The 10,854-nt window shown below is 44.8% G+C and overlaps 1 protein-coding gene across 1 annotated transcript in view; it reads left to right on the top strand.

The window, feature by feature from the left end:
* The first annotated feature begins 7,334 nt into the window (after positions 1-7,334).
* PPP3R1 (protein phosphatase 3 regulatory subunit B, alpha) overlaps positions 7,335-10,854 on the top strand; it is a 67,335-nt gene continuing 63,815 nt past the window's right edge. The window contains exon 1 of the mRNA XM_079791825.1: positions 7,335-8,013. Coding sequence (XP_079647951.1) covers positions 8,011-8,013 — 3 coding nt within the window. The 5' untranslated portion in view covers positions 7,335-8,010. The remainder of the gene's footprint in view (positions 8,014-10,854) is intronic.

The following is a 10,854-nucleotide window of genomic DNA, read 5'->3' as shown; positions in this document are numbered from 1 at the left end:
CGGACATCCCCCAAGTGGTCCCAGACTGCGAGAGGGTGCAGGGACCCCCTCCTCCCCCCCAGTGCATGAGGCCTCTAGTTGAATATATAAAAATTAAAAATCATATTCTTGATGAATATTTACAGATATGGGAAATATTTCTCAAATGTTAAGTAAAAAAGTATGTTATAAAACAGTATGACCCAATTAAATTTTTTCTGTATATCTACATAGAAAAAAGATTGGATATACAGTACATCCAAATATAAACAATAATTATCTCTTGCTGGTATGATTACAGATGATTTTCCTTTCTTTGTAATTTTCTGTATGTAAAACATTTTTATAATAACTGTGTTGATTCAATGGTTTCCCCCAAGGGTCCTTTAGAAGTTAGCTATTCCATTTATGTCACCAAACAATTATCCAGTGTCCAGAGTCTCGCAAAAGAGAGAACAGGTTTGCTCAAAAGTGGAAAGTTCCGAGTAGCTCCCTCTAGTGGAAATGATGAAAGTAACGGACAATTTACTAATGTCCAATATTTAGCCTCAGTGTTCTGCCATCTAGAAAATGCCATCTCATGCTATGCCCCAGTTATGGTTTATAACCACAACTTAACAACATGGTAATGGCATTGCATTGCTTCCCTGCTCCCAACAGAATTCCGTGGGAATTTCTGAGGTCTACCACCCAAACCCAATTAATCTCTAGTACCTGTGGGCTACAATCAGTAAACCTTGTTCCCTTTTCTAGGGGTCAGCTTGATCCTGGTGTGTATACCTTTTCACATATCAGATGAGTTAGGTTAATGGATGGTCTATGCCTAATAAACTTCTCTTGCCAGTTTCCTTATCTCCGTTCCTTTGGAAGCCAAGGTCTACCTTGAAAATTCCCCGAGAAAAACCCTGACAATCGAAAGAACTGGACTCAGTATGCTGCATGTTCAGTCGTGATTCAGCACTAAGGAATGTTATTTTTAGATAGAATACACAACTGAAACCCTGACATTCTATTTATTATAGATCTCTTAAAAATATCTGTAGGCCCAGGCTCAATTGCTAAGAGCATCATCCTGGATGCAACAAGGCTGTAGGTTCCATTCCCGGTCAGGACACATACAAAAAACAACCAGTGAATGCATAAAGAAATGGAACAACAAATCAATAGTTGCTTTTTTTCTCTCCCTCTCCCTTCCTTTCTCTCTCTAAAAATCAATAAAAATTGAAAAAGAATCTTTGTAAGCCGATAGGGTTAATACTTGATCACTTACACATTCTCTTTGCATTTTAAAAGTTCCCTATAGTGTCCTGATTGCGACTTTAAATCTGTATTAATACTGCGGGTAAAATGTAGAACTCAAATTATAATTTAAAAAATCATTACATGAAACATTTTAATATAGAAGATGTGTATTTTTCTCAGTAGAAGTACTTACAATATTTTTGTTTTTCAGTCTCTCCCTAATATAAACACACACATTTTTTTTTTGACATTAGCACATTTCATTATCACATTTGTTTAAATATACTTTCTTGGGCTTTTTGAGTGTCTATTATATGTTTGTTTAAATGCTAAAAGCACCTAAGATAGGTTCAATTAACTTATTATGTTTGAAAGTTGCATACCCGATAATAAGCAAACATTATATTAGTGGTTGGTGATGAGTATTTTCAGGTAAAGGACTTAGATGAGTGCTGTCCAATAGAACTTTGAGTGAGGTCCAATATAGTAGCCACTAGGAATATAGGTATGAAGCACTTGAAATGTAGATCAGGAGACAGAAGAACTAAATTTTAATCTTCTTCAATTTTCATTCATTTTAATGTAAATAGTCACAAGTGGCTAGTGGCCACCATATTAGACTGCACAGACTTAGATTTAAATAATTACCCAGAATTCATACAGAAATGGACCGGAACTAGAGATGGATTAGAACTAGGGTCTCACTCCAATCTTACACACTGTCTCTTGTGGAGCACATGTAGATATATGTGAATGTGTAAGTATATTAGTGAGTTAACAAGTATGACAAACAGGTCTTCTCTAATGTCATGTCTATTTTACATATACATCGTATTTTCTGTTATGTTGAGGTAAATACTGTTTAGGTAAATGCTATAAGGTAAATACTCGTAGCAAACTAGTAAAATGGAAATACCATCAAAGTCCAAACAAACGGCATTTTTTTTTTTTTGTCTCACTTTTTTGGTGCAAGAGACCAAAGAAATAAGTGAGACTTGTAAGTCAGAAAAACTATTTCAAGACAAAATCTACAATCTATGACATTTCAATGAATGAATATATACAGATATAAACCAATTGCCTGCACGTTTCCATTTGTGTTACTCCTCTTTGACCCCACTGTCTTCTTGAACAACTCTTCTTCAGCTTCCTGGTCATCCTCAGAGTCTCCCACCCTTCCTTCTGCCTAGTCCATTATCTTTTCTGTCACTTCTTTATCTGTCCACCACTTAAATGTAGATATTACCTTTGTTTTTGCCCTATTGCTTCTAAGATTTCTAATAATAAAAGGGTAATATGCTAATTAGACCAGATGTCCTTCCAGACGAAGCAGGGGCTGTGAGGGCCAGGGCAAGCCACCGCGGCTGCTAGGGCCGAGCCCCTTGCACGAATTTCGTGCGTCAGGCCTCTAGTGTTGATATAATTACCCAATTGAATGTACTTAGCATATGGAAAGGTAATCAACACAGAAAGAGAATAAAGCTCATCATGTGAAATGTTAATGGCCTTTAAAAACACTGTGGGTTTTTCCTCCAACATTTGGAATTCGATGTGGATTCAAGAGGTTTAGGAATAAAACTTAGAAAGCCTTATTTTTTCCCCTTTTTCTTTTTGGTCCAGTATGTAGTGAAATGTTCAAATTTACATAAGTGATTTATACATAATCTTTAAACATTTTTCCCAATTAAAAGGTAGTTATAAGTTGTTTTCATTTGAGAATAATAGATTTTATTTTGAACAAATTCCATATTAATTCCCTTATGAGAACTAGAAAAGTTGCATACAATCCATAATTTTAAAAGTAGTTGTGCTTAAAATAAAAATCCATCCAGTATGTGGTATACATTTCCCCCCAAACTCATTAATTCATAAACCTATATATTTTTAAGAGCATTGTTTTCTACCATTGTCTTTTCAATAGCAAATATATAGAGTTTCAGCTACATTATAATTTAAGTAGGCTTTTGTAGGAGGGCCGTTGTTTACAGAACTCTTTGTAAAATGGTTTCTATGGAGAAATGAGTTTCCAAGATGAAATTTAGAATCCGTGGCTCCTACTTCTGCTGCTTAGCAAGAAAGGAAGCAGTCACTACTCTACCATCTCAGGTGGCAAGGAACTTTTTCTCAACCACACCCCGGAGCAGAGAGCTGGCTGGCATTCCTGCTTTCTCCTGGGTACAAAAACACACACACACACACACACACACACACACACACACACAAAACGGATTCTGGGAAGAAAAGTAATTTATTTCCCATGCAACCCTCGACAATCTGGGATTCCTGAACTGGTACGTATATGTTTATGTAGGAGGAGTGACAGTTGTTTCCTCTAAATCCACATTAACAAAAAACTGAGACATTACTTCGGTTTTGACTCTCCATTTTAACTGGCATTTTCTTCCTATGTATCAGAGTATAAAATTAAACACGATTTCCAGTCGACATTAGTCAATCCTGTATAATAAAAGGCTAATATGCAAATCGACCGAAAAGCAGAATGACTGGTCGCTATGACATGCACTGACCACCAGGGGCAGACGCTCAATGCAGGAGCTGCCCCCTGGTGGTCAGTGTGCTCCCATAGGGGGAACGCCACTCAGCCAGAAGCCCTGAGCTGGGCTCGCTGCTGGCAAGTGCAGCAGTGGTGGCAAGAGCCTCGCCAGTGAGGAGTGGGCCTAAGCCATCAGTCAGACATCCACCGAGGGATCCCAGACTGCGAGAGGGCACAGGCTGGGCTGAGGGATCCCCTCCCCACCCCCGAGTGCATGAATTTTGTGCACCGGGCTTCTAGTGTAATTATGAATAAGAATGGATGTTTTTAGGTAATTCTGCACTGGAATACCTTAACCCAGTGGTTGGCAAACTCATTAGTCAACAGAGCCAAATATCAACAGTACAACGATTGAAATTTCTTTTGAGAGCCAAATTTTTTAAACTTAAACTTCTTCTAAAGCCACTTCTTCAAAACAGACTCGCCCAGGCCGTGGTATTTTGTGGAAGAGCCACACTCAAGGGGCCAAAGAGCCCCATGTGGCTCGCGAGCCGCAGTTTGCTGACCACGGCCTTAACCTATAGGAATGATAATTTGTTTCTTCTGCCATCCTTAAATATTACATGTGAATAAATGACAGTGGTTAATCCTTCAAGAATAAGGCAGAGTTCTCAATATCACAATAATCTTAAAGATCTACACATGGTAAAATGTCCTGTGACATTTCTAACTTAAAGATAATTGCGGAGACATTAAAGCCCGAGGCTGCCTAGAGTTCAATATAACTGCAAACATTTCTCTTTCATAAAAATTTCTTGCCCTTTTCTTCCTACTTAGCAGCTTTATTACCATCCCTGAATTGTTTCTTTTTCCTAACACTAAAAACGGGGAAATTTGAACATTTCACTTTCAATCTTTGTTTGATTCCTTTCTTTTTAATTGAAATATTTTTCTTAGAAATACAATCCTTTCTAACCTGCACTTCCAGCTTCTACTTGGGTGCTTACACAGGGATAGCTCATCAGTAACTTAAACATAGCATTTTAAAATCCATATTCACCTTTTTTCACTCAGCAACCAAACCTCTTCTGACTTCTTTATTTCTTAAAGGGTATCATAGTTTCAGTCATCCAAACTAAAACTTTTTATCTTTGGTGTCTCCCTCTCCTGTTCCCCATGTCCACTAAGTTGCAGTCAGTCCAGTTTTGCTTCATGTCTATTTACTCCTTTCTTTTCTCTGTCATTGCTACTTCTCATTACCTCATGCCTAGCTGTTACTGTAGAAACAAGTATCTCTGTCTTCACTGTCTTTCCCTTCAACTTATCAGACTTAATACTTCCCAACAATCATCTTTTGGTTGCTAAAATAATCCACTTATTAGATTAGGTCTTTTGTCTTTTTTACTTATCTAGTTATTTAAAAACATGTATGCTTTTGTAGGACATTTGGCACCTGTTCCCTCTCATACCAAGCTTTACACCAAAAGTTAATGGAAAAAGACAAAAAAGGAGAACAACTACTTATCACTCCCCCTCTTTTTGGCCTTAGGGGAAAAATCTGGGTATTAGGTGCATTTTAAAAATTTATTTTAAAAAATATATTTTTTAATCGATTTTAGAGAGAAAGAAAGGAAGAGAGATAGAAACATCAAAGAGAGAAAAACATCAAGATCATTTGGCTGCCTCCTGCACGCCCCATGCTGGAGATGGAGCCGCACAACCTGAAACCCAGGCATGTGTCCTGATCAGGAATAGAACGGGTACCTCTTGATGCATGGGATGATGCTCAACCACTGAGCCACACCAGCCTGGCTAACTGCATTTTAGATTTACCTCTCAGCAGAGATGCAAACTGCTACCTGCCTGTATTTTATGTAGTATAACACAAAGCTGAGAGAATGTAAGTGGCAAACTCTGGGAGATTTATAGGATGAGAAGGAGCAAGTGGACTGGTCTTCTGTCTCTTGCTTTTGGTCAGTAACAGAGGCTACAATGCCTCTTGAGTTTCTGATTTAATCAAAATAGACACTTGTTGAATGATTATAGTCTAAGTTGGCTCAAATTATGACAAAAGTATGAGTTACTGTAAATCCACTGCATTCCATACATCTCAAATTCCTTCTTAGTATTTAATCCTCAGCCCAAATGATTTGATTTTCACTGAACATGTTGGACACACATGAACTCAGTTACAGTGACCATCTCTGAGAACTGGAGTTGAGGGAGAGGAAGTTTTTTAAGTAGTACTTTTATAAAAATGAACATGTTTTAATTTTACGATGAAAACGAATTAAAAATAATATACCTAGACATGTCACACACTTAGCGTAGGGACTTTTCCCTGTTTTGGAACACATCACTTTCTAAACAACGCCGTATTTAAGTCAAGAAACTTAACTGGTGGAAACAACAGGGTCATTTCTTGGCATTTCCTGGACACATTCACAATGTGATATACCTTGTTATCAGTCTGAGTTCCTTTTCTTATTCATCCTGACACAAAAACAAAATAGTTCTTAAAGGGAGAGGGGCAACGAAGGGGGGCGACTAGGGCACATCACTGAGCTTCTATTAGGAAAGATGAGTGATTATCATAAGGAAAAATAATTAGAACAGAAAAAGAATAAAACTCGCATGTAAGGAGCTCGAACAGGCTGCTTTAAAAACACTATGGCTTTTTATAAAACGATTCAAAGGAAGGACCTGTCAATGAGGAGTTTCTGACCACTCAAAAACACATTCGTTCCCTCTCTCCCACCTACACCGGAGACGATCAAGATTGGAAAAGGAATAACTGGTTAAAATGGTTGCGAAATACTTTCTTCACCACCCTTATCACACTCCTGTCAGCTCTCTTATTTTCCCGGAACATGGTCTTCTTTCCCCCTTCCGCTTTCCTGGACTCCATTTCCCATTGTGGTCTGAGTTTTCGGGGCACGGCCATTGGCACCCAAGTGGATACCGCCTTCCGAAAGGAACAAGTGGGCGTTTTTCAAAAACAAACGCTGCTGCACCCTTCAAAAGGCAGCCCGGGGGAGGCCCAGGGGAAACGCCGCGCGGGGGGTGAGGAAGCCCGGGCGGGAGTGGGCAGCGGCCCGGGGCTCGGCTGTCCGGAGGCTCCACGCCTCCAGCCGCGGCCGGCTCTGGCTCTCCTCCCGGCCTTCCCAGCCCCGCTCCCGGGGAGCCCACCCGCTCCTGCGGGCGCGGAGGCCCGCGAGCGCCGCGGCGGTGACCACGGCGTGGCTGCGCGGAGCGGCGGGTCCCAGCTGCACACGGATGGAAAGATACCCGTCTTCGGGAGCAAACCGACTCCCTCCAGCCCGAGGGTTTGGCTTTTTCTCCCTTTTTGGTGCGCCGTCTGGGTGGTTCGGACACGATAAGGGCCCTCATCAGCTCCTCCTCCCCCGCGAGCCTCCCACTCCCGAGGCCAAGCCCCCCCCTCCGCCCGGGGATCGCGCACCCCAAGCATTTCCTCCCTCGCAGGGAACCCTCGCATTTCCTCCTTCCCCTCTCCGCCCGGCCTCCCCCGCCCTCCTCCTCCCCGGAGGCCCGCCTCCAGCCACATGACAGGAAGGGCTTCGCCACGCAACGTCACCGACGTCCGCGACCCCGCCCCTGCCCTACCCCCGCCCCGCACGCAGGGGGGGAGGGGGGCGGCGGCGGAGGGGCGAACGCGTCGGCGCGCTCCGAGCTCCCCAACCAGAGCTCGCAGAGCGCCGCCGCGGCCGCCGCCGCCGCCGAGCCTTGCGGGTGCCCGGATGTGCGGCGCTCGCGGAAGCCCCACCCCCCGCCGCCGGCTCCGCGCGCCCCCGCCCTCCGCCCCTCTGCGCGCCGCTTTCCCCTCCCTCTCCCGCCCTCCCCCTTTTTCGTGCCTGGAGGTTGCGGGTCAGCGCGAGCCACTGCAGTGAGTCCGTCACGGCTCCGGCGTGAGCTTGAGCGCGAAGCTGCAGCCCGGGAGCCTCCTGGCCCTCGCCTCCATCTCCCGCTTCTCTCCGCCTCGACCCCCTGCTCGCCGCCTCGCCTCCCGCTCTTTCGGTTCCTGAATCTCGACCTTAATTTTTCTTCTCCCCCGCCCGCTCCCGCGTGCCCAGTCACCCCGTCGGCGCGGGCCCCGCGGCGCCGCCTCCCCTCCCCCAAGCCCGCACCCCCTCCCCCGCGGGTGTCCCGAGGGCCGCAGCCGCCCCAGCTGAACGCAGCTGGGCCGCCACCGCCACCGCCGCCGCCGCTTCCTGCGGGAGCCCGTCTGAGCGCCGACACTCTTCTCCGTCCGAGCCAGCCGCCGGCCGCCAGCAAAAATGGTGAGACCTCTGCTTCCCCCGTGCACCAGCCCTCCCCCGCGCGCCGCGTCCGGGGGCGGGGGCGGAGGCGAGCCCCGACGCCCCCGGCGGGCTTCCCCCGCTGGAAAACGAGACCCGGCCGGGCTGGTGCCGGTGCCGCGGCGGGTCCGAGAGCCCTCGGCGGCCCGGGGGCCCCGGGGGTGGGGTGGGGGGGCGTCGGGCTGGTGCTCCGCGGCGCCCCTTCCCTCGCGGCCTCCGGGTTCCGCCTCTGCCTCGACCCCCCACCCCCACCCCCTCGGGCCGTCGGCCTGGTGCAGCCCCCCGGCCGGGGCCCCGCAGGACTTGGGTCGGACCCTCCTCCCTGTGGAGCCCCCTTCCGCCCCCAGACTCCCCTCCAGTTCGGGGGCTGTTCCCGAAATCCCGCGGAAATAAAATGTGACAAACGGCTCTTTATGTAAGACCCACTTTCTCTGCCCAGGGCTGCTCTTTCTCCCACTCACACTCCATTTTCAAGCGGGGAGCCTTGGCAGGAGTCCGGCCGCTCACTCCCCCGCGCCTGTCGGTGTGGGTTTCGCTGCTGTGGGCAGCCTGACGGGGCTTCTCCCGCGGCTGCTGGTCCCGGCGCCGGCGAGCCGGACAGGGCCGGCCGAGGTGCGGATTCCCGAAAACAAACCCGAGCCCCGTCTTTGCTACGTGGGGATGGATGCCTGTCTTTTTTATGCGGCCTTCCTGCCCAGGGTTTTTTTTTCTTTTTTTCTTTTTTTTTTTCGTTTTCTTTGTTGCCTCGTCAAGTCTCTCTCCTCTCTCTCCCGTGGTGGTTGTTTTTGAATCATGGCGATTTAAATTTGTCTTTCCTTACCCTCGCAGTAATCCCTAGGTAGAATTCCCTGCTGTAGTGTTTCACACGGACGCTAGGGGTGTGTCTCCCCGCCGCTGTCACTGGAGCAAGAAATCAACGACGCCCTTTTAGCCCGTTACCGGTGCTCTCGCTCCCTCCCTCCGGGGTGGCCGGCGTCGTTTCCTTTTGTAACCCAGGGCGGTGCACCGGGTGGCCCAAGGCCCGCGGTGCTGCCCCCGGGTGTATCAGAGGTTCGAACATGTGATTTGGTGTGCTAAGGCTTTTTTTTTTTTTCTTTCTGAAAGTCTTCCAACCATCTGGCAGAAGGTTTTGTAGAAGGATGTGGGGTGATGGCTTGCACCTTTTTCATGGGAGTTGCATTTCATCCTGTACGTAGAATTGTAGGTAGTATTTCAAAACAGAGGGATGGGGTTAGTGAAGAAATGCTGTTGATTGCAACGTACACTCCCATTTGGTGTGACGGTGTGAGAAGAAAGGGACATTAGGATAGCCAAGTAAGTCAGCTTTTATTTAAAATGCAGGTCAAGTGATGTGAGTTCACGTACTAGATAACTGAAAATCCAACCTAGTATACTGACATTTATTCCTAAAAAACCTGTCTGAACTAAATGCATTTGTTGATTCATAGTTTCAAGTGATTAAATGCAAGAATATTGCTCTTTAATATATAGATTATGTTTTATAGAAATAAATAAGTAATCAGCAAAAAAAAAAAAAAAAAAAAATCCAACCTAGGAGCAGACTTAATAAATAGTTAGTGATTTTGGTACGCACAAGTTTTTCCCAGACAACTTGGGAGGCTTCTCAGACAACTTTGGCTCACAGGAATTACAAAAGATGTAGGCTTTTCCAGAGTGTTACAGAAAACATCTTAGTTCAGCGTCGTTCATATACAACTTCCTTATACATGTGTTTTTACTCAAAGGTCAGGATCTTGACGATCTTTGTGAATTGCAGTGAATATTTTTACCTGTATTTATAAACAGTAAATTTTCAGGAACAATCATCTAGCCTTTTGTTGTTTGTACATTATAGAGCAGAATGATCTAGTTTGCAAGTATTTTTCTTTCTTGTAGTGTATTCCCCTAACAACCTCCCTCCTCCCCCCACCCCCCCCCCCCACACACACACCTTTTTTTTTTTTAACCACAGGCTGAATTTGGGAAATCTTCTTTTAGCACTTAAAGCTATCTTCCCAGTACTCAGTGTTTCCTTATATTTTAAAAAGATTTTGAGATTTACCATACAATTGTTTTCTTCCAGATCATCATTTCCTTCTTCTTTCAGGTTTTCTTTTCAAGATTTACTTTCTGATTACTTGCCTCTTTTTTTCTACCATCCTATTATCTTAGGATCTACATTACTTGTTCTGACAGTGGCTTCCCAGCTTTAGTATTATTTTGGTCAGCTGAACATTGCACTGATTTCAGAGTGGCAAGGCCAAATATCTATAGCTCAGCTCTGCCATATGGGATATTAACTCGAATGAATTGGGCTTTGGAGTGATCTGGTTCATTTTTCTAGCATACAATTCTGAAAATTTTCACTCCCTTTGGAAAATCTTTATAACTCTCACTGGGTATCATGAACATATTTACATTTACATTTTTGTCAACATTTTCATTTATGAATTAATTTATGAGTATCAGTGACTAAGGGGAAAGTAAAAGGCTTATTAGGTTGGATTGAAACAGTCAAGAATCTTGACAGGTATTAATTTTAGTTGCTGTCTTAAAAGTACTGTACTTTATTTTCTCCTGAAAATTAAACCTCTAATTGAGGTGGGTTTTTTTATTTTATTATTTTTTAAATCCTTACCTGAGGATATGTTGTGATGTTTATTTTGTTTTATTTTATTTTTATTTTAGAGAGAGAGGAAGCGCGCGAGAGAGAAAGAGAAACATCAAATGGTTGCCCTGACTGGGAATCAAACCTGCAACCTTTTTTCCTTTGGTGTATGGGATACACTCCAACCAGCTGAGCCACCCAGACAGGACTCTCGT

The sequence above is a fragment of the Cnephaeus nilssonii genome (assembly GCF_951640355.1).
Source record: "Cnephaeus nilssonii genome assembly, chromosome: 15".
Lineage (NCBI taxonomy): Eukaryota > Metazoa > Chordata > Mammalia > Chiroptera > Vespertilionidae > Cnephaeus > Cnephaeus nilssonii.
This window is presented reverse-complemented; position numbering and strand designations above follow the sequence as displayed.